Below are 25367 nucleotides of genomic sequence, written 5' to 3'. Positions count from 1 at the left end.
GTCTGTATCTGTTTCTTGATTTCTCACATAAAATTTATTAAAGGACACTCTGACGCTGTACTGGACACTGTAACAAATGCACTCAGTCACACACTTTGCAACTAATCCTAAATTTGTTAAACACTGCAACAAATGGGGAGATATGTGTATCATGCAACTGGAAATTTTTTAATTTTCATTTTATGGTTGATCTTAGTAAATTTTATTTACCTGTTAATGTATTACAGTGTACAAAGTCTGAAATCTGGATGTCCGGATTTTTTTTTAATTAATGCTTTACGCATGCTTATCTGATTTTTCCTTACATAATAAAACATGTGGAGACTTTCACTTAAAAATTCCGATTCTTAATTTCACTTAGGCACTAAATAACGTTTAGACATCACAGCATTGTTTGATATATAATATTAAACAATGCTGTGACAATTAATTAAACGACTCAGTTTTCATCACCGCATGTTTATCAATACATGACAGCTTCAGTAATAACTCATGCTGTGATGTCTAAACATTTTACTGTAGATGTGCACCTTGTATTTTGGTTGCAATTGGCCGCACTAAACATATATAAATATATTTATATATATATATTCACTCTGTTACACATCTCAGTGATCTCAGTTTCTTTACTCGTATATGTTTGTAAATTGTACATTTTTCGCTTTAAAAATGATTGAATTATGTTGTTTTTATCTTCCGGTTTCCTCATTATGGAAAAACAATCATGTAAGCATAAATTTATGAGATTAATAATTTGGCTCCATAGCTGAGTATCTGCTTGGCATACATCTCAAACCAAAATATTCACCTATATTATATCCCTGACATGGGCCTGACAAGTCATTATTTATTATATTTTGCTTTCATCACCACATGTTTATCAATACATGACAGCTTCAGTAATAACTCATGCTGTGATGTCTAAATGTTTTACTTCCTGGTAGGAAGTAAAAAGGAAGTCTTGTAATCGCGAAAGTTTCAGGCAGCATATTTCAACGAAAATATCAATCTTGACTGCTATCGAATGCAATTTAACGATGTTTTTGTGTTATACTTGTACGTAAGGACAGAATAAAAGACTCGTTTCCTCCAAAAAAGTTATAAAACTGCTTTAAAATTAATTCTGAAGAGAATTTTTTGTGGCGTCTGTACGAATGTATGTACGTACGTATCTCGCATAACTCAAAAACGAGTAGCCTCAGAACGTTGAAATTTTGTATATAGGACTGCTATAACATGTAGATGTGCACCTCGTATTTTGGTTGCAATTGGCCTCACTAAACGTATATAAATATATTTATATATATATCCACTCTGTTACACATCTCAGTGATCTCAGTTTCTTGACTAGTATATGTTTGTAAATTGTACATTTTTCGCTTTAAAAATGATTGAATTATGTTGTTTTTATCTTCTGATTAAGGTTTTTATGCCTTTAGTAAATCTGTATGCAATATTTTTAGAATTATCAACAATTTTAAAGTTGTTTAAGTGCCGTTAAGCCTTTTTTTTATGGCAGCCATTGATTGTTTACATTTGAAACAGCCGACTAGTGGATTTGTTGCCAATCTAGAGAAACTTAGCTTCGCAACAACAAAGATAATGCCCTCATTTGTTATTATTGCCAATTAAATCATGCTTAATACTTTCTGGAATTTTTTCGAGGAAATAAGTGTTTAAGATTTACTTTGTAATTTTTATTATAGATATTTTGAGTTTTTATGTATTTTTGCCTTCTCGTGAAGTGAGAACTGAATTAATTGAATGAGAAATACTGAATCGTCTGTGAAAAACTGTTTCTTTTTTCTTTTGTTTCTTTTATACATCATTCTAGTTTTATTATAGCATTTGAATAGAACATGTGGCAACGATTAGATAATTCTATTCTTTAAATGATATAAATTTTGTGCATTATGAGTTATAATATGAACGAAATATAATACTGTTAAGTGAATCTAGCGCCAGAGTGTCACTATGGTAAACAAATACTAGAGGGAATTTTAAAGAATGCATTTATTCTATTGTGGTTTATGCGCTGTCGGCGAGGTATATTTAATTCTATCCAATAAGTTTAAATGAAATTCAAGAAAAAATGCGTATAATTTAATATTCCGTACAAGGAAGTAATGTGGTGTACACATCAGATTTTTTTATATTAGTAATTGAATAACAAGCAACCTTTTCTGCTAATATTACGCTTGGCGATGATTATAGATTTTTAAAAGCTCTAAAAATTTTTGCCGAGGAAAAATTAAACAAAAATTTCTTTTTATATGCTAAAAATAGATTTTGTTAATTAAACTCACAGGCCAAAAGATTACATTTAGTGCTATTTTAATTAAGAATAACTGATATGTTATTCTCCATAAACCCAGAAATGGTGGTAGAATATAGGGAAGATGAAATTTTTGGAATTTGGGGAAGCACCGAGGGGCAAAATTAAGGGATGAGAAGTTTTTATGATTTAGGGAAAGCACTGGGATCCAAAGTTTAGGCATGATGAAAATTTAGAACTTTTGTAGCAGAATTTAGGACTCGTAGAGACTGCACCAGGCGGTATCATGCAGCGGTCCTATATAAAGCCTTAAATATATGTGGGAGTTTATTTATTCAGGACTTTGATTTGTTTGAAGCATGTGCAAGAAATAAACGTAGGTATAGTAAATAACTAAACTAATACAATTCAAGCTTAATTCAGCACGCAATAGGAGCAAGAGAAAATTTAGCGAAACAACTTGGCTTTCATCGCCAACTTGTGATACACAGCCAGTAATGTATAACAAATGCTATTAAGCTAGGCTGAAATTATCTTTACCAATTCTAAGGCATTTCAATTAGCGTAGCAGGCTGCACTGCTCCCTGATCTTCTAATTTTATCCAGCTTATTATTTTTTGCAGACTGTTATTATTACAGCAATTTTATAAAAACTAAGCTTAAACTTTAGATTATGTCGAAAAGAGTTTCGAAAGGAATGTGGGCGATAAAAAAGTGAAACCATGTTTCGATGCCCATTAAACAAAAAGTGGAATTGCTGCAAAAAATAAATAAAGGCATATCTGCCTCAAAATTATGAGAGGAGTATGGCATTGGAAAGTTCACTGTATATGACACAAGAAAAAGGAACTTTTTGAATTTTTTTGTGGAAGCATCTTTAACAACTTACATTGAAAGAAATGTTTAATAAAGTTTAAGAAAGAAATTTTAATGTTTAATAAATATTAAGCCTTTTTTTTTGTAAATTTTGATACCGTTTAGATCATAATTGTTCTTTATTTCATAAATTACGATTTCATATTTTTAATTGTATAATTTCTGCATGCCATCTTACCAGATTTAAATGGATGATCTTTTATCCAGAAAGATCCCAAATCCGGAATCGAAGTCACGACCAGTCTGGATTTCGGACTTTGTACTGTATTAATTCTGCAGAAGCAGTTCTCGTAGTATATTGTTTAACTGAAGGTGACTGCATTTATCATTTGTTGGCACAGAATTTAAATCTCAAACCAAACATGAATGTTCTTGTAGAGATTTATTTATGTCTGTGATTCAGAAGTCTTTCCAAGAGGATGGTGGTTGGAGAAGAGGGTTACAAGAATCTCAGATTTCATGTCCTCATGTGTTCTTAATCAGAAATAGGATGGAGCTGAGGCAAATTGCCTCATATGCCTTGCATATATTAAATAATTCAGTTAAGTAAAAGGCATAATATTTTATTAAACTTAATTGCTTTACATCATTTTATATTTAAACAAAATCTGATTATGGTTACATGTTATACTTTTTATTAATATTTGTAAAATCTGTTTCTAGTTCAGCTGAAAGTTATCTACTGTAGCGTGCATTATGGGAAGTTTTCAAAATGCTTGCATTCAGCTCTACAGCTATCATACTTATAATGTGTATTGTCTCGATTAAGGCAATGTAAAACTCATGATCGAGCCATACAGGGCCCACCAGTGGCCGAGCAGTAAAGTCGTCGAACACTGGTAGTTTGAATCCCACGAACAGGCTGGCAACGTGGGTGTTTTTGTGGTTTTTCCCCATGTGTAACGTGTATACGAGCCAGTTTCGCTTCCCAGTCCTCTACGAAGGCATCCCTCCCCTTAGGCAGGTAGCCCTAGTGTGCTTTTCCGTAATTAAATAAACCAAACTAAACCGAGCCATACAGTTAGTAAGGAAATCCATTGCAGTTAAAATTGCGTGTAGAACATGGAACGTTTGGGATTAAATATATTTATGGTAAACTAATTTGAAACTATTATTGTTTTTTTGGAAGGATACTTTGGAGGGCTTTGACTGTTGGATGTTTATCTTCTTCTAGTAATTTGGTTGTGACATATAATTGAAATGAAATAGTTTGATAACTTCTATGAAAGGTTAATCTTTTTATATGGCAATCCAGACTTATATGTTGTTAGGTTTATGAAGCAGAAATTGGATACCTTTTAACACTTTGACTGCCATGTCGCCTATATTCGGGTGATGGCAAAAATTCTGATTAGACCCCGTCATCTGTATCTGGGTGACAGTTCTGTGAGTACTTATGGAGTAAAGTAGGTATTTGAAAAACTGATTGTTGAAAAAAACAAACAAAAATTATTGTTGCTGACAGCTAAATTCATTGTCTTCACTAAACTATATTGTGCTTTCTTTGGTATCAAATTTTCTTTTTCCCTAAACAACCAATTCTTATAAAATATGTCCAGTAATATCTACACCACATTTATTATCGCTGCATTTATCAGTATTCGAATCGGAATCTGAAGATTTAATTTCATTTATAATTAAATTTCTGAAAAATCTTGACTGTTTCTCATTGCTACTTTTCGAATTTTTGTAAGCTTTGCAATAGCACTGGAGCTTCTTCTCCAGTGCTATAGGATTCATTTAAAAATTATCCTTCCATTTTTCTTTTAGACTTTGCTTGTTGGGGTAACAATTTGAACACACGTAAAAAAAATTCAACTATTTGTCACAACAGAAAAAATATTTGGAAAAGAAGAAATAATTTTCGAATCTCGTACCCTTTCTTAGGTACTTCAGTTCTTGAGGAAAGATTGTAAACTGAAGGCATATCCTAAAATGTTTCATTCAAGATGTTCTAAACTCCTACAGTCAGAAACAATAGATGGATGGTGTAGCAGCACTTATGGCCTAAAGGAGATTTTCTTACAAACTCGCATAGCAGTCAGCATGTTAGTGGGAGACTTTGTTTGGCCCTATAGTCATTATTCGTTGTGAGAATTTTCATCATTGGTTCTTTAAAAATGTCTCTGAAGTCAAATATCATGTAATTAATGCTGTGTATTTCTTTGTGCCTTTGAAAACCTTTCTGGAAAAATCATTTATGGCTCAACTAATGAGGTGAAGATAGCTTGTTATTGGTCTTTTGTTCAACAGGTAATTTGTTTATAAAATTCTTTTCCAGTGCTATAGGATTCATTTAAAAATTATCCTTCCATTTTTCTTTTAGACTTTGCTTGTTGGGGTAACAATTTGAACACACGTAAAAAAAATTCAACTATTTGTCACAACAGAAAAAATATTTGGAAAAGAAGAAATAATTTTCGAATCTCATACCCTTTCTTAGGTACTTCAGTTCTTGAGGAAGGATTGTATACTGAAGGCATATCCTAAAATGTTTCATTCAAGATGTTCTAAACTCCTACAGTCAGAAACAATAGATGAATGGTGTAGCAGCACTCAGCCTAAAGGAGATTTTCTTACAAACTCGCATAGCAGTCAGCATGTTAGTGGGAGACTTTGTTTGGCCCTATAGTCATTATTGGTTGTGAGAATTTTCATCATTGGTTCTCTAAAAATGTCTCTGAAGTCAAAAATCATGTAATTAATGCTGTGTATTTCTTTGTGCCTTTGAAAACTTTTCTGGAAAAGTCATTTATGGCTCAACTAATGAGGTGAAGATAGCTTGTTATTGGTCTTTTGTTCAACAGGTAATTTGTTTAAAAAATTTCTATTAGAAGGGCACTATTAAGCTTGTTCCTGATTGTTGCAGCTGCTGTTATGGCAGTTTTTGTCAAAAGGAAATGAATTCAATCAGGCCATACGATTCTGGAGTAGAAAAGTTTTCACTGTCTCTTGCATATCACCTAATTATCAGTTAATGTAGTGTCTGGTACTTTTCTTTTATCACCTCCATCTTCTTGTTTTCATCCTGATTTTCTGTTTACTGGGTTTCTTCCTGAAAGGGAAACAATTATTTATGAATATTTTATATATAACACTGTTACTGTTATACATTATATTTTGGTAGTTGAAAGTATAACAGATTATTTTACAAGTCAAATCTTCAGTAGGCTTATATTCGGGTCATTGAACTTATTGAAGGAAAATCTGAAGAAGCATTAATAACATAAAATACTTTAAATATATTGTCTAGTACTGGACAAACGTTTTGCATGTACAAGATGGAAATAATAGTTCCTATTAAAATAATGAATAAAAATGATAATAATAAATTAAAATTCATTTGTTCCTGATAGGATTTCCTTCACTTTTGGAATAGAAGCCATGAATAAAGACACAAGGCTTATTTTGCAGCTGTACTCATGTGCACTCATGTTTTCATACTGAGAATCAATTTTTTCTTTATTAACTTCTGAGCTTAGAGCAGGGGAATGTTTAGTTCAGAGTATGTTATTCAGGCATATATTAATTTTGGAAATTAAGTAGAAAGTTGTTATGCTTGGAAAAGATGTATCTCCAACATATCCTAAAAATCTTTTGGTAGCCATTTTACTCAGAAAACTGAACATTTATATGATGAACTGAGAACTGATGAAAAACGTAGAAAATGTATCTCAACACTGCATCATGAATTCTAAGCATATGCTGTTTTAAAATTTTTTGTAATTTTTCTGTTGAACTGTATATTGCATAAGTGCGAAGAAGATGGTACTTAATAATAAAGCTAAAAAGACAAAAAAAAAAAAAAAAAAAAAAAAAAAATGATTAGCAAGAGCGAGTGCAACACTGGTAGACTGCAACTCAGCGGAAGCATAAAAAATCCTTAACAAACCCTTTTGAGCAACCATTAAAATCTGAACCCTTTCGGATTTTTCTTTTTTGTTTCTTTCTTGATGAATTTCTTCATTTTTATTTGTATAAACTTTAAGATGACTTTTATTCTTTGGTAAATCCTTGATGGTAATAACAAAATCGTAGATCATCATTATTTTCTTTGTCATCAGATATTTCATCTGCTTTGGGAAGCAAATGACAAAATGAACTCCTTTAATATTTATTTTATATTGGAGAAAATCTTGAGTATTTAAATAGGAGAAATGTTTTTAGTTAAGTTTTAAATAACTTAAATATATATTTGGGAATGAAGATAGTGATATTGTATGCAAAAAGTTATATATATGCTGTGGTATAATATTATATATTTCTATAATTCTTCATATGAGCCATTCATGTGTATGAAGCACACATGCAAGATTATCTGATCAAGTCAATGTTCCTGCCAAGTTTCATTCTCTTAATTAAATTTCTTCGTTCCGAAGACTAAAATGCAATGAGATTCATCATAGATTATGACATATATATGAAAAAATGGCTGTGATAAAATGATGCCACAAATTTCAAGCTATCTGTTTGCAAAAGATCAGAACAGAAATAAAAAAAGTTGTGGAATTTTCCTCAGTTGTTTTATAGGCTGCCTTGGTATGATTCTGTGAGTAAGACACATGATGACTAGTGATGCATTGTATCAAATATTTTAATCTAGAAGGTAATTTCAAAAAGAAATAATAGTAGTATGTACCTTTTTTTTTTTTTTTTTTTTTTTTTTTTTTTTGTATATTAAAGCTTTTTTCCTTATTCCCATTTTTATCTGCGATCTTTTTAGAATTTAGTTAAAAAAATAGCCTTTCGTACTTGCAAATTTTTTGTATGCATATTTCCGCCATAGAATTTTTCGCAGGATGAAGCTGTAGCCTTTCGAAAAATATTAGAAATAAAAAGCAAGTATCAGTGAATTTTGAGTTATAAATACCGTATTTACTCGCATGTTGCCCCCTTTTTCTACTAATTTTACTGCTTGAAAATTAAGAGGAGAAAAATGTACGATGTATGCTATTTCAAAAAAGAAAATTAAATGATAAACATAGCATATTAAAAAGCAGACATAAAGACAAATATTATTATATTGTCTTTCAAAGAAAGGACATCTTGCATACTTTTACATTATTATCATAAATCAGAAGTTTTTGAATCATGCTGCAAAAACTAAAGTAAAAAAATATGTTTGTAAATACAATATTTATATTATTAAAAGCTATAAAATTGTATTTTTGTTTGCTATTGATTTGTGTATGTTTTTCATTCATTAATTTGGCCTGATTCAATATTTAGTTATATATTTTTCAAATAAGAAAAACATCATGAAAGAAGTTTGGAAATATGCGAAGATGTAATTTATGTACTTACTTTTTAGTTTTGTATTGCTATTCAGCCAAAATTGAAGTTATCCAATAGATTAAGTTACCATTTAAGAAAACATCTAAAATCAAACTAAATTTATGAACACATTCATATACAAGAAATTTAAAGTACTTATTTCATAGTAGTTAAGAATTTGCTGACATCCTAGTGCACGAAATAAAATATCCTTAGATGCAATAAAATTTACAAATTTTCTTTTTCAATCTGTGGGTTGAAAAATTAAACAAATCTTCAGATTTTAAAATTTATTTAAATAACACAGGTATTAAGGATTTAGATTTTCTCTGCCAAAATATTCTGCTTTTGCGTATATTTTCCTAAAATTTCTTTAAAATGTTTTGAATGTTGAAGTATATTGGAATATTAGTGTAGGGCAAGGGTAGGGAAATGCTTTTAAGCTTGGTCTAAAAAAGTCTTTTATAGTGTATTATGGAAGCAGAGTCATTAAAAGGTTAGAGGGTGCTTGTGTGGCAATTTTTTGTGGTGTCCCGATTGTTCACCAGGTGCTACAGAGGCTGTTCTCACATTTTTTAGACGATTTTGGTAAGCGGTAATAAAAAATCGTTTGCTGCAAAAGAAGTAATTGCAATTGTGCTATGTTTTTAAAAGTCAAAATTATCATCTGTGGCTTGAGAGTTTTTTTTTTTTTTAAATTCAAAATGGCGAATTTAACAAAGCAATGGTTCGAAGGCTACATTTACGCTCTTTCCGAAGAGAAATATGCATACTCCGTTATCCAAAATCGATGTGAGAGTCATGTTTTTGTGATATCTAAAGCGTCAATAGGTAATATCATCAACAAGAAAGGAAAAAACGTCAAATTGGAGCCTCAACTGGGACAAAAATTCCAAACAAGTATCCAAGGAAAAAACGGACATCTTCGACTATTGCAAAGGGACGTTGTTTAATGTTAAAAGAAAATCGCCCTAGTCAAAGGACAGTTGCAAAATCATTAAAATGCTCGGTGTCCACTGTAAACAAAATGATAAACGTTGATTTAAATCTTAAGAAAGCGAAAAAACGCAATGTGCATCGTCTTCTTCCAAAGCATATCACTCAACGCAGGACACGCTGCAGATTTCTATATGAGAAACATTTATACAAAGAAAAATGGAAAACAATTGTCACAATAGATGAAGCATGGGTGTATTTAAATGACTGTAACAAAAAAAAGAGCCATTTATTCATAAAAGGGGAGAAAAAAATTTAAGTACCTGGTTCAAAGAATCGAAAGAAAGTTTTTCTAAGGGATTCATGATTGTTGCTGGTTTTTCTTATAATGGCAAGTTAAAACTAAAGAGAGTGCAAAAAAAAATGTCAAGATTAACTCCAAATACTATCAGGAACATATTTTATTGCCAATTTTTCTGAATGAAATACCATCGCTTTACCCACAGTGCCATCCATCCGTGAGACTCCATCAGGACAAAGCTAGCAGTCACACATCAAAATCCACTGTAAATTTCCTAAAAGAAATGGAACAAAAAACTGGTATGAAGGCCATACCCTTCACTGATATCCCTACTAAATCTCCTGATGTGTCACCTATCGATTTTTGTGCTTTCGGACTTTTAAAAACTGCATTATCCAAACGTTGTCCCAAAACCCTAACATGACTCTGGAAAGCTGTTTTGGAGGAATGGGATAGAATACCTTTTCTGCCACTTCAAAAGATATTATTATCCTGGAAATTTCGGTGTCGAAAGATAGTTCAGAATAAGGGATGTCAAATAGAACATTTAAAACACAAGAATTTTATGTAATTTAGTTTTGTGAATACAATATACATCGTCTAAAAAATGTGTGAATAGCCTCTGTACTAGAAGGATACTCCACCATAATAGATATATATTTTTTAAATTTACAATTTAAAGTATTTTATGCAAGTAATTTCATATTTCACTTTTCATGTTTTTTCAATGATGAATACAGGTTCATATTGAGCCTACATGTGAGTCAACCAGTGCAACGTAAAATGAAATTTGGCGAAAAAAATGCCATTTTTATGCTTAAATGACATATTAAAAGTGATAAACATATAAAATCTTACCTAATACTGTAGTTCTCTTCATAAAGTGTAACGAAATCTTGATAGTAGATCGATACCTATTGTTTCTTTCCTAATAACTGTAATCATTTTTCTGCAACGAGTTTTCAGATGTGTCTGGAGACATGGTGCTCGCACTAGCGATTTTCAGAAGTGAATGCCTTTTAACTTTATAAGGTATTTTCTCTCTCCTCTCTTCATAGCATCATCGTGTAACTGGTACGATGTCCGACACGTAATCGGGAGGTATGGAATTCGAGAAGGCATTGCGGACTTTTCCAGTTTCCCGACATCGAAAAATTCTAAAATGACTTTACATTTTGGATTTCGTTGGAGACATATTCCTTTCATAAATGAGAAAATTTGTTCACATTGATTCGTACTACCAAGCATGGTGAAAAATTTGTGACTTTCTGGAAACCAGGTAGGCAGGTATTTGTGAAATTCGACAATATGAACTTCAGGGAATTTTTGCTTTAGAGTCACAATAAATTAATATAGTATAACTAAACATTTTTTCTTGTTTTCTCGGGATGAACCAAGAGCCACACGGTATTGATCTCCCGTAAGTGATATTTTCTTCTTAACATATTCTTCTGTGTTCATTTTATTTCAAACCATCATGGGCCACATAAAATTACCGTGGGGGCTTCTTGTGGCCCGCCGTCCACCAATTAGACACACGTGCCATTGCCATAGATGATTGTAATACTGCTATACCTAGGTAAGTGTTCAGCTTCCACCCTGCGGTAGGAAGGATCTCTTTCGCTACCACCAACCTCTTGAGAGGATTTCGGCTGGCTTTGTATTTTGAATGCCTCCTTGCTGCACAAGCACTATCCGCTAATAAATTATCCTTGCCTCTGGGATTCGAATTCTGACCTTTCCACTTGGCAGTCAGCATTACTAACCATTATGTTGTGTGCGCGCCGGCTGCAAAGGTACTATGGAACCCTTCGTTCTCAGGCTAAAGAACGTCTATGAACCACCTATGACCGTCTATGAACGGCCAAAGAACAATACATATTCTTTTCTCAGGCTAAGGCTATAATTGGCTTCTCTGGTACTATGCCAACAAAGAGGCATTAGTTTTGTTGATATGATAATGGGCATATTTTTTTTTCATATTATAAATATTTGATCAGAGTACAGGATTTGGTAGAAAACTTTTAAATATGAAACAGAAGTAATATAGGCAGCAGTGCTACAATATGTGCTTTAACTGCATTGTTCAAAGGTTCGAATGTAATGTGCGATTCATTCTCATGAATACAGAATTCTTTATCACTGTATTCAAATGATATTCCATCGGAGAACAATGTTATCATATAATGTAAGAGTCGTGATGGTATCCTATAATTTCATTTTAGTTCGTTCGCTGCTATCTATGAGATTACACGTAGTTGGCAAATCGAGTTTACTTTCCAGCTACCATATACCTCGTTATTGATTGTCTTACCGAGAATGAGTATTGCTGTAGCAAATTCGTGCAGTGTGTTTGGCTTATAGGAAGGGATTAAGTAAAACACTCGACGCACTAGAAAGATAAATAAATAGGTAATTTATTTCTCGAAACGTAGATACAGTAACTAAATATTTAGAACGCAAAACCCTTTATTTATTTATTTGATTTATTGATTTTAGGAATGTTATAAACGAACTGCTCAAATTCTTGGTCAGTGATTCAAGTAAGACTAATTAAACATAACATATCCCATAAGGAGTTGTGCGTGAATGCGCAGAACAGGTGAATATTTTTAACTAGTTCCCAGATATCCCATAGTAAAAAAGTGTTATTTCATATGCCAATTACTAGTATACTCGTGTGAATTAATTTACTATCTACATTTAAATAATAAAACAACAGCTTTTTTTCTGAATGAAATGCCATCGCTTTACCCACAGTGCCATCCATCTGTGAGACTCCATCAGGACAAAGCTAGCAGTCACACATCAAAATCCACTGTAAATTTCCTAAAAGAAATGGAACAAAAAACTGGTATGAAGGCCATACCCTTCACTGATATCCCTACTAAATCTCCTGATGTGTCACCTATCGATTTTTGTGCTTTCGGACTTTTAAAAACTGCATTATCCAAACGTTGTCCCAAAACCCTAACATGACTCTGGAAAGCTGTTCTGGAGGAATGGGATAGAATACCTCTTCTGCCACTTCAAAAGGCATTATTATCCTGGAAATTTCGGTGTCGAAAGATAGTTCAGAATAAGGGATGTCAAATAGAACATTTAAAACACAAGAATTTTATGTAATTTAGTTTTATGCTTTATATTTAAATAATAAAAAAAAGCATAAAACTACGATGCGCGTTTCGACGAATGCATCATTTCAGCTTTTGCAGCGAGTATATTTTAAGTTATACCTTCCGAAGCTGTGCATAGCTGCCTTGTCATATCCTGAGGTTTTTTTTTTAGTTAAAAGGAGCAATTTTCTCTGAAGGGCTATTATTTTCGTTTTGGCATTTTGCGTTGGTTCACTATAAATGTGATTAAACAACGGTACCTAGAGCCATCCAATTTTGAATAACGGACGTTTCCACCCGAATATGGGCATCTGGAAGCCCAAATTTGGAATTTGTTTTATTATCTATTTCATATTTTGTAAAACTTTAACGAATTTTTTATTAACAAAATCACTGATTTAAAAGCGAGCAATGGCAGCACTCTACGGGGGGGGGGGAACCTTTTTATCTTCAGCGTCGTAGAATTGTGTATCGGAAATTCTTCATTTTAAACTTATTTTCCGATATTGTTATTGAACTGAATTTAATGGTTTAAGTGCGAAGAACATGATATTTAATAAATAAAGGTAACACAAAAAATGTTTAAAAAAAAAGCCCCTTTGAACGTAATTTAAACTCTGAAACCTTTCAGAATTTTTTTTTTTTTTTCATGTAATTTCTCAGAGTTTCGTCCATGACATGTAAAGAGTCCGAGACTTATATTTGAAAATTTCACATTCTTGATGGTCCCAGGGGAAATTAGAAAATGTGATGTCTGCGGAGCCATTGAATGTCATCAAGAGTTGGCATGAGTAAATGTGAAAAGAATTCTTTCAATATTTTGTAGTGTGATATCTAGTCTTATCTATTATCTTAGCTCATTCCTACGATAATTCTGCATTGCAGATGACAAATGGCATATTTTGTTTCTTCTATCTAGCATATTATATAGTGTGATTCTTTTAGAACTGACCCATTTCTTTGGGCTGTGGTTCTGTAAAAAAGCATCCGATTTTAATGCGTCTTACGAGAAAAGACTCAGGAAGGAGGAAAATTAGTGATCCGGTCCCGTTTTTTCGATGTGCAACGCCGAAAAAAAAGAAGTAAGAAAGAAATAACGAAAACCGCGAAATGTTATCCAAAGAGAGATGGCTTGCGCCAATAAAACGTTGTTAAAAACTCTTCAGTGCCATGTGGTGTACAAAACGTGACTAGTAAAGATTTATAATCACTTATTTTATAGTAGGGTATTGAAAATGACCATTCTCCTGGCGTAGGCATAACCGAACTCGCGGTTCTATGTTGGCTGCAACACTCCGCAATATGTCGGCAGTGATAGAAATTCTAGGAGGCCCTAGAAATTCGTCCAGTATACGTGGTTTATCGCGATAAACACGGCCCTTCAGAAAAACCCATAAGAAGATATCTGGGGATGATAGATCTGGTGACCGAATAGACAATACACCTTTGGAAATAATGCGGTCCCCAAACAAACTCCTGATTAAATCCATGCTTTGTTTTGACATGTGGCATGTAGCACCATCATGCTGTAACCATGACATGTGGCATGTAGCACCATCATGCTGTAACCATGACATGTTCATGTAGCACCATCATGCATGTGTCATGCACCTCAGTCAGTTCCACGACATCAAGCTGTTCTACAAATTCATTAAAAATGTGCATGTAGCGCTTGCTGTTTACTGTTCCCTCGAAAAATATTGGTTCCACAATTTGTGTGACCAATATACCCCCATGATATTTCGGCGTTACAAATCAAAACACGGGACAAACACACTAAATTTTCATTCTTCCTGAATCTTTTGCGGCAAACCGCATTGAAATCGGATACTTTTTAATAAAACTACAGCCCAATAAATTAGGTCACTTATATCTCTTGCCTTTATTTCTTCTTTTTTATATTAGAGGTTTTACTGTTAGATCCTGTGTATGCGATTTAAATCTTTTTTTATACTATAGTATTTAAGCATACTTTTGCCCTGATAATTTGCAGTAAGGTATGGTGTCATACATGTACTTTTCTAGGCATAATGTGCCTTCTTTATGAGGTAAATGTATAAGGATCGGATAGAAATCGCTGTCATGTTTAAACAGCAATTTTAGTGTTCATTTTAGATAATGAATGTATTAGGGATTTATTTGAAAGCCTGTTACTGATTAATAAAATGACACGTAGAAAGTTCTTTACTTGAATAAAGTTTGCTTAAATCCTCACCTTTTCACTTGCCATTCAATAAAACAAGTTAGAGATGCTAGAGCCAAACCTATGCCTAGCACAGTGAATGCACCTTGGACATCATCCATTCGAAGTATATGAGTAGTGTCTTCTTCATCTTTATTATGAATCACTTGGTCATCTTTCAGGAGACCATTCACTTGATTTCGTTCGATAATTCTTGTTATCCATTTTTGAATGAGTCCAGCTTCCCGAAGTTGCAGAATTCTGTAAAAGAAATCTTATTATTCTCGAATTGAATGAATTGAAATTCATAGAAATTGATAAGTTAAAAATTGCACTTTAGAAAAAAAGAATTTGAAATTGATAACGTTAAAAAATTTAACATCACAGAACTCTGCAAAGTTTTTAGTTATGACAAAGGAAATAACGCGCTCGTTTAATGTTTCATAACTTCACTTTTACAAATGCGTTGAGACTGGTGATTCTTGAATTGAATGAACTGAGTAAATCTGATGTTATCTCTATAAATGCTCATGTCCTGAAATTTTAGTAATTATGTCATATGAACGAGAATAAAACGTAACAGAAATTCAAAAATAAAACTTGTAGAGTCATTAGGTTATTTGAAGCAGTAGATGTGAAAAATGTGCAATGACCTCCCCGGGACTGAAACCTGGACTTCTCGAATATGTGCCGATTGTGCTACCATTACACCACGAATTCCTGCTGGAAGGAGACAGAAAATATTTTATATACTCCCTCCCTTTTGATAAAGACCTTTCTCAGATCCTTTCAGGTCGCGGTAGATTCCCGGCTTACCGAAACAGATTTAAAATTCAAGAAAACGCAAACTGTTTATTATGCAGTAAGCTGGAAAATAACAGACACTATGTAGAAGTGTGGGAATAAGCAAAAGACCTTAGCAATAGCAAGTTGGACTTTCGAGACCTGGTTTATACTGGAAATGAAGCAAAAAACATAGCAAAAGAGATCATTGGAAGAATTAATAAAACTCTGATCGAAACTGGAAGAGAACAATAACAAAGAACACCCAATATGGCTGCTGCTAGAGACTTCGTTTTTTCAGGTTGTGCTGCCTTTTATGTTTTTCCTTCGTGCCCTGTCTTGAAAAGCCATAAGGCGAGTTTGGTCTTGCCAGGAGAGTGGACAGCGTCATACCTACCTACCTTATATACCCCCCGCTTTTAAAGGGCAACTGGGGATAACAGAACGCAATCGCCAAATCTATCTTTTTAGTTCGGGCACCATTGTAGAGACATTAGGTTTTTTTTATGCTGGAGATGTGAAAAATGTGCAATGAATGCCCTTGCCGGGACTCGAACCCCGGACCTCTCGAATACGCGTCGAGTATGCTTCCAATTACATTACGAAGTCATGCGGAAAGGAGGGAGAAAATACCTTATAAACTGACATATTTTAAATACACTCTTTTGAAAAAAATCTAAGCACCATGAAGGAAGAATAAAGGAACCATGATTGATGAAATTGAATATGTGTATAGCTCATACACAGATAATAAAATGATAAAAAATTCAAGGTCATAGTACCTGTTCACGGCTCACAATCACCTATTGAGTGTTCAGATTAGTAGTTGGTCGAACCGCCCCTAGTGGCAATGCATGCTTGAATTTGTCGAGGCAAGGAGTGGTAGAGGTTTCTAATGTCATCCTGCGACACATTCTGCCAGGCATTCGTCAGTTGTAGCTCCAGACCTGCGATGTTTTGTGGTGCCCGAATCTGGCGGCTAACCATGTCCCAGACTTGCTGGATTGGTGAAAGGTGTGGTGACCTTGCTGGCCAAGGAAGAGTATCAACCGCACGGAGACATTTCAAAGATATGCGAGCGATATGTGGTCTAGCATTATCTTGTTGGAAAATTGCCCCAGGATGACGTGCCATGAAGGGTAATGCAACCGTTCGCAGAATGGTATCAACATATCGTTGAGCTGTTAAAGATGTACGGAGGATGACTAAATATGATCTGCTATCATAAGAAATAGCGCCGCACACCATCACACCAGGGGTTATGGCTGTATGCCTTTGTTTTACAAAGGCTGATTGGGACCGCTCGCGCCGTCCTATCCAAACATGAACGCGGTGGTCATCTGTTTCAAAAGTGAAGCTGGATTCATCTCTGAACACTATAGCGGTATCTCTGAACACTATATAGCATCTCTGAACACTATTCATCTCTGATAGCAGCCATAATGATCGGATGCGACACCACTCCAGACGACTCGGCTGATATTGTGGGGTCAAAGGCAAACGTCTTAAATGCCTCTGTAAGCGTAACCCCGCCTCAGACAGGCGCCGTGAGACGGTGGACGGTACCATGAGAGGTATAGCCGTGGCTATAGTGCGTTGAATAGCAGACATACCGCTGGGGCGGTTCGGGCCTGGCGAACAGTTATACTGTCTTGCCTCGCATTTGTGCTCCTTGGCCTTCCAGAGCCTTCATTTCGTCGGCAATTTCCTTGTAGCAACCATTGGTGCCAACATCTTTGCACAGCGGTGTCCGAATGCTGTAGGTGGCGGCCTATTGCTCGGTATGACCACCCAGCTTCACCTAACTCTACAATGCGACCATGTTTGAAGTCATTTAGTTGTCTGTAATGTCTTCGATGTTGTCGTAATGGCATCTTTAGTTGCTTCTTTATGGAAATACAATGGCAGCAACAAAAAAGATACATTTTCCACCTCTGTTACTGGTTTTATACTTTGCGAATTGCGCACTATAAATGCGCACTATGATCGCTATTTTGTATTAGCTGAGATCGCTGTTTTGTATAAGTTTCACCTTACAGCGTAACATATGAATCGCAACTTCCAATGTACCATAAAATCAAGTTTCTCACACAATACATTTCAATGCCAATTCCGGCGGCGCATGCGCCATTAGCCAAGATTCCGCTCTGGCGCCAAGCATTTCTCAGCTAATACAAAACAATCGCAATTCCAGCTCATTTGCCTTAAACCTTTGATCATTTGAATGTTCGATGTTTATTTGCGAAATATAATGATTGGATTACGATGACACTACAGACCCTTCAGAAACTTAAGGAAAATAAAGCTTATTATTTTCGTTTCTTAGGTCAAACTGTGCACACCAGATTTTTAATTGTACCCTCACTGGGATTCAAACCTCTAATATTTCATTGATTCTGGTTGGATGGTGTGCTAACCAACATCACGAAAACACACGCAAAAAACTGTTATATCTTTTTTCATTCTTTACTGCGTAAAGGAAGACGGAGGAGAAGAATGAGACCCAATCGACTTGACCAATGTGCAGGAAAATTATCTTTCACCATATTTTATTTCGGGTGTGAATAGTTAGACGTGTTAAGCACTTAACACTAAAAGAGTACGCATGAGTTAATGAATACTAGGAAGATTAAATACGAAATATATATTTGCGATAATATTGAGGTTGTTGAAACATAAATGAAGATGTAATTGGATTTTAAATGCTTATTTCGGTGCATATTGCATATTTATGAAACCAATTAAATATTCACTTTTTAAGTATTGTATATCTAAATACTGTTGTATTTCTAATACGTTAAATAACAATTCTTAATGAGCTTGCTTTTCGGAAAAACCTTTTGCGATTTCCCTTTTGAAATCAAGTTAAATAACTTTTATGTATGAAAAAGACGTAATGATTTATTAATATGAGGGGGAGGATGGTAAAAACTTACCTTCTGTCGAACGTCTCGATGTATTCGAAGCCAGGAGCGAAGGCGATTGCATACCCGTATTGTAAGAAAAAATCACGTGAAAACAAAAACAATCTTGCGTCCCAGACATCTGCCCAAACAGTGAGTTGGCCACCTATGTACGCATATTGACGACGTAAGCACTCTACCAAACCATCACTGTCATGAGACACCAGATTATGTGGATCAGATTCCATATTTTCAAGTAGGAGACGAAGATCTGGTTCTTCAGAATGCTGTATGAAGCATGAAAAATGATTTTATTACTTATTTATTTATTTATTATTATTAATTTCTGCGAATACGCTAATTAATATATTTAATAAAAATATGATAAATATTGCAAAGTTAATAAGGATTATTAAAAAGCACGTAATAAAAAGCTGACTTTTTTTTTTGTTAAAGAAGCAAAATAACTGTAAAGAAAAATATTTCCCCCGTATTGTTTCTTATTTTGCTTTGGGAATTGGTTAAAATATTAATTTAGTGCAGCACTAATGGATTGTAGATATTTCTGAAATACTATTAATCAGTAAAGGAGAAGAGAAAGAATCTGGTTGTTAAATCATCAGCACCACGTCAAACCAGAAATCTGGAAAATCACTCTTTCAGAAACCACATGTTAAAAAGGTACTAACAATATTATCGCAACCACAACAGTAGAAATCGCCAATGCTTCAAAATGCGCCAAACTCTCGTAACCACGCACGTAACAATTATTCAAGCAACCAAACGTATGACAAATATTCACTTTCTAAAGTCGAAAGAGGATTTTCGTGTGCGTTCTCTTTGTTGTATTCCAAGTTAGAGGATTCTTTAGAGGAAAATTATGATTATTTTTTTTGTTTTAAGTTCCATTTTCAAATTTGTATTTGTAGATTTTCCTATAAGAGAAGGAAGAGAGATGAAATATCTGCAGGAACACGTTATTTTCCCTTAAAATCGTTAAAAGAACAATGCTTCCAGTTCTTTCTCATGGTGATCGCTGTGAAATTTCCACTTCATCAAAAACCCGTTTGTAACTAGGCATATTAATTGTCTTTTGGAATAAATATATAGTTGAAACATACACTAATATGTATGTATGTAATATATAGTTGAAACATACAATAATATGTATGATTATAATATATAATTGTTTACAAAAGTAGCTGTTCTTTTTCTTTCATGAAATTCGCCAAACTGCTCCAAGGTGGTTACGATAATAAGTAAGTACCCTAAAAGATTCACGCGAGCTTGGTTTTGAGAAAACAAAATAATTATTTCTTCATCATATTTCTTTTATTTGCATTATAAAGAACAAGCATGTCTCACTATAAGGAGAGTACAAGATATCGAAAAACAACAGAGAAAATACAGGGAACTGAAATTAGTAAAAATTACAAATTTAGTTTTTTGGCTAAGTGTCGATAATATTATTAAAAAACATTTTCTAGCTATGTATACTCTTAGACAACCCCCCCCCCCCAAAAAAAAAAAAAAAAAAAAAAAAACCACCACGACGCACCGAGAAGATATAAAGCAAATTGAACACAAATACACAAATTGATATACATACGGGTTTCGACGGAAAACCCAAAACTCAGCATTTATGCTGCCAATGAATAAATGGTTGTCGCTACAGCGCATCTGATCTGCTCAACTGTCAGGATATTTAAGAGGAGAAATTACGATGCCAGGTCATAAATTCTATAAGAATTTCATTCCGTGTGCTCTGGTAGAGAGTAACTATGCTTCGCATACAGGTGCGCGAACGATATGCGCAGATGTCAGAAATTGAGAGAGGTCGTATAGTTGGACTCAAAGAAGCTGGTCGGTCTTATCGGCGAATAACTCGACATTTGAGCAGAAGCGATGCCGCTATTAGACAATGTTGGCAGGAATGGGTGATCCATGGCCGTACACAGAGTCAAGAAGGAAGTGGTAGGCCTAGAAAAACGGCAGAACGTGAAGACCGAGCAATCGTCAGAGCGGCACTCACAGCCCCAGATGCATCATTACCATCGATTGTATGTGCAACTAGTGCTTCAGTGACCGAAAGGACCATTCATAGATGGCTCACAGAGAGGGGGCTGACGTCACTGTGCCCCTTGCGCCGACTACCATTGACTTCTGTACAATGTCAAGCCCGTTTGCAGTGGTGTCGGGCTCATTCGCACTGGAATGTCACTGACTGGAGTAGAATAGTCTTCAATGATGAGTCCCGCTTTGAACTGAGCACCAATGACCAGCTAAGGCGAGTCTGGAGACGCCCCGGACAGCGGTGTGATACCAACCAGACTGTCTTCCGCAGACAGGCTGACAACCAGGAGTAATGGTCTGGGGTGCCATTTCATTTCATGCTAAGAGCCTTTGGTTCCCCCTTCATCCGTCGCAACCTTACTGCACAGTGATACGTCGACGAAGTTCTAAGGCCTGTTGTGTTGTCCTTCACGCCACCCTGGGTTTACATTTCAGCAAGATAATGCCCGCCCCTACACTGCACTCGGGATGTTGACGATCTAACACGCCAGTTGAACAGAATTTGTCACAAATCCCTTAGGAGGACATCCGCAACCTCCATCAATCGATACCAAGCCGATTAACTGCTTGCATAAGGGACAGAGGTGGACAAACGCGTTACTGACTTTTCACTTCAATAAATCATCAAAATAAAAAATGCTTAGAATAGAAAAAAAAATGCTTAGAATGCTTAGAAGCTCTATCACTTCAATAAATCATCCAATTTTTTCTCAAATTGTAATAATTTGTTTTTCTGTACATGTACATCACTTCTACCGATTTTCGTCCCATTCGGATAATTCCTTCTTGGTGCGTCGTTTTTTTTTTTTTTTTTTTTTAGAGTGTATTTTCTGAGATGGATATATATATTTCATCTAATAATCAGAGCATAGAAATAGATTTCTTTGTTATACTAGGCTAAAAAAGCAACAGCTTTTAATATGATGTAGGTTTTTGAATAAAAATCTTTTGATTTCAAGGGCAATTTTATTCAAAATCTGCCTGAAAGTAAGGTTCCTTTTATTGCCTAGTTTTAAATTTCACACCTAGCTTATTTTTCTTCCAATTATTATTTATTTAATAAACTGAATTTTGAGTAAATACATTAAAAATATCACAGTTCATTTTAGTTTCAATGAAAGATTTTACAACTGATACTCATCTTTTAAGAAATGCAAATAATTTAATAGTTCGTCTGCATGATATTACGTTTTGATTGGAGAGCTTTATAAAGAATAAGTTAAATAACATACTTATTATAAATTAAACATAATGTTTTAAACTCTAGAACTTTGCATCACATCAGTATAATATGCATATACAGTGTCTCAAAAAAGTGATGGGACACTTGTGCTTTACAAAAGGAAACTGCAATAAAATAAATTTAAAAAACATGTAAAATTATTTGTGGGTGTGTTTCATACTTAAATTTAGTAACAATTATTACATAACGTACATTTTCTCAAAATATTAAAATATTAATTTAATAAAAATACAATTGTTTAGATCTGAGCAGAAAATGTCTCACTTAAGTGATGGGACACTTACTTTTCCATCAAATATTTATCCAAAAATTTTACTTTTTAAAAGGTTTTAATATTTTGTTGGATTTCCTTTTACTTTTAAAACATGATTAATTTTCTTGGGATGGATTAGACTAATTTTTTTGTGATTTCTGGAGTGATTTTACCCCATTCTTCTTGAAGCACCGATTTTAATTGTTGTTTTGAAGAAATGGTGTGTTTGCGAATTCTTGATTCCAATTCTTGCCAAATATTCTCTATGGGATTTAATTGTGGAGATTGTGGGGGTGTTTTTATTATTTCAGGACAGTTATACAGCAGCCAGAGTCTAACGTTCAAAGCACTGTGCTTGGGGTCATTGTCCTGGTAGAATTTAAAATCGTTATGAATGTTCAATTTTCGTGCTGAAGATTTCAAATTTTGATTTAAAATGTCAATATACTTGTACTGATCCATTATACTGTCAATAAAAACAAGATTACCAACTCCAGCGGACGACATACATCCCCATTCCTCCTCCACCATGTTTTACTGTTGGCACCAAGTTCTGTTTGCGAAATTCTTCCCTGGGTTTTCTCCACACCAAGATTCTACCGTCAGAACCAAATATATTAAATTTACTCTCATCAGCAAATATAACTTCATTCCAGTAATCAGAATTCTTATTTATGTTGGATTTTGCGAAAGCCAGTCTGAGTTTTCTATTCTTTCCACTTACGAAGAATTTTTTCCTGGATGCTCTACCGTGATATCCAATAGATCGAATTACTCTTCTAATAGTCTCAGAATTAACAATTACTCCATATAATGCTTGTAAATCAGCAGCAACTTTAGGAGCACTCATTCTTGGATTTTTTTTTAAATATTTCGAACAATAATTCGCTTTATTCCATTGGATAGCTTTGATGGTTGGCCAGGTCTTCTTTTATCCTGAATCATATGATTCTTTTTATATCGTTTAATGATATTGAAAACTGTTGAATGACTCAGGTTAACTGTTTCAGTAGTTTCTCTAATAGATTTTCCACGTTCAATATGCAAATTAATAATTAATTTTCGAATTCCAGGCAAAGTTTCTTTTCGTTTAGCATTCATGGCTGCACAGAGCTAAAAAACACAAAAATTCCAAAACAAACTGGAGAGAAATACTGCAGACGATTTTATAAATTATTGGCAATTGCTTTTGAGTAAAAATAAATACCCCAAAAGATATTTTTATTCCTTACTTCAGACGATTTTTGTTGCATAGTACGTAATGTCCCATCACTTAAGTGAGCCATTTTCTGCTCCGTTCTAAACAATTGTATTTTTATTAAATTAATATTTTAATATTTTGAGAAAATGTATGTTATGTAATAATTGTTACTAAATTTAAGTATGAAACACACCCACAAAAAATTTTACCTGTTTTTTAAATTTATTTTATTGCAGTTTCCTTTTGTAAAGCACAAGTGTCCCATCACTTTTTTGAGACAGTGTATATATTTTCGTTTTGCAGGTATTGCATGTAGGTACATTTCTTACATTCCACTAGGGAGCATTTTAGGTTCTGGCATAGTAACGTTTTAAAAAATTGCTTTCTTATCAGTTTTGTGTCATATACTTCTGAAAGAAGGTAATAAGAAAGAAAGAAGAAAAGAAGAACTAAGTTTATATAACCCTCAAAACTTGCAGGAATATACTGGTTTAAATTAATTGATTATTGCAAAGCAAATTACGAGGTGTTCTTGCCGAAAACATTGTGGCAAAAATATCGCGGACGGAAACGTCATCTAAGGAAGGGATCTGCCTAACAGGATAGATGCTATCGTTGAGGAATTTCCAAGGAAAACTGGCTTGTACACACGTTACACACTAAAACGCCCATGCAACTAGTCAGTTCACTTAGAAGCGGACTCAGGTCTAACCACCAGAGTTCAGCGATTTTATCGCAGGAATATACTGTACATCGTACAAAAAAGTTCGGTACTTTTCCATTTCATCGACGCAAATCTCGCCAAGCAGACTTTGTTGGCGACAGCATACAGTATACACACAAAGCATTTTAGTTCTCAGCATTTTTTATTTTGAAGGCATACACATATTACTATTACTTAAAATTTTTCAAAAAGCCAATAAATAAAGACAATAAATTTGTACAAAGACATTAATTTAAGAATTTACTGTGCTTTCATGGTTCAACATCCTGATTCGCCGGTTCGTATCACGTGACCTAAAGTGATCTCATCTCACGTAAAGTACGCTACAAAAATATAATTCTCTCAGTAATTATCTACATTAATTCCAAGTTAAATCTTAATTTGGAATACAAGTTTAAATGCAAGAATTATTTCAATTCGTACGAATAGCTTACTCAGAAATTATGTAAAACTGCAGTGCTTTACTTCGCTAGTGCATTCTCATTAGAATGAATGAATTTAACCCTTGACTTTGCCTTTTCTATATTTTTGCCTTTGGGTGAGCGGTGTGATTGCATCCTAATTGACTGAATTACCTCAAATGGTCTTAGGGTATATAATTTAACTATTTTTTAGAAAAATTCTGTGTTATTGTTATGCCAGTATTGAAAGAAACAGTCAAGCTGATAAGAAATGGCTGAAACTTGTTTTGAAAATGAAGCGTAAAAGGTTACCAGCGAAGATATTCCGTTTGGCATCAGTTGTACCATTATTGGCGACTTTATCGTTTGCGCCGGCAAAACGGAAAAGTACCAAAAGTTCTATGTTGAAACGGCTACTGTGTGCAAATTTTGACATAAAAAAATTAAGATAGCTCTTTAGTTATCAAGTTGCACTTTAAAAATGTTCTATGCTGAAACGGCTACTGTGTGCAAATTTTGACATAAAAAAATTAAGATAGCTCTTTAGTTATCAAGTTGCACTTTAAAAATGTTATATTTGCCAGTGTTGGCATTTAACTGCGGTAACAATATTAATTAGGAGATCGTTACTTCAGAAAAATAAACAGCTTGGAAATAAAACAACATGCTGTGGTCATGACAACCTAAATAATGCTGTGTCTGCATTTCACATGGTTTAAACAATAACGTCGAGGTTTACTCACGCAAATTAGTCTTCAATGAATAAATAATTCAAGTTTTGAACAAACAGAATATTTCATAGTTACGCATTCACAGACGATTAGGG

The 25367-nt window shown here is 34.0% G+C and overlaps 1 protein-coding gene across 1 annotated transcript in view; it reads right to left on the bottom strand.

Annotated features, from left to right (window-relative positions):
• Positions 1-14989: 14989 nt before the first annotated feature.
• The window catches only part of LOC118189613 (glutamate receptor ionotropic, delta-1-like), a 51935-nt gene continuing 41557 nt past the window's right edge, over positions 14990-25367 (bottom strand). The window contains exons 8-9 of the mRNA XM_035360262.2: positions 18680-18933; positions 14990-15221 (exon numbers count right to left, since the gene is read on the bottom strand). Coding sequence (XP_035216153.2) covers positions 14990-15221; positions 18680-18933 — 486 coding nt within the window. The remainder of the gene's footprint in view (positions 15222-18679; positions 18934-25367) is intronic.

Source organism: Stegodyphus dumicola, chromosome 9, assembly GCF_044657685.1.
Source record: "Stegodyphus dumicola isolate Sdum_Otavi_A_Nest chromosome 9, ASM4465768v1".
Taxonomy (NCBI): Eukaryota; Metazoa; Arthropoda; class Arachnida; order Araneae; family Eresidae; genus Stegodyphus; species Stegodyphus dumicola.
The sequence above is the reverse complement of the archived record's forward strand: the minus strand, read 5'-3'. Positions and strand labels throughout refer to the sequence as shown.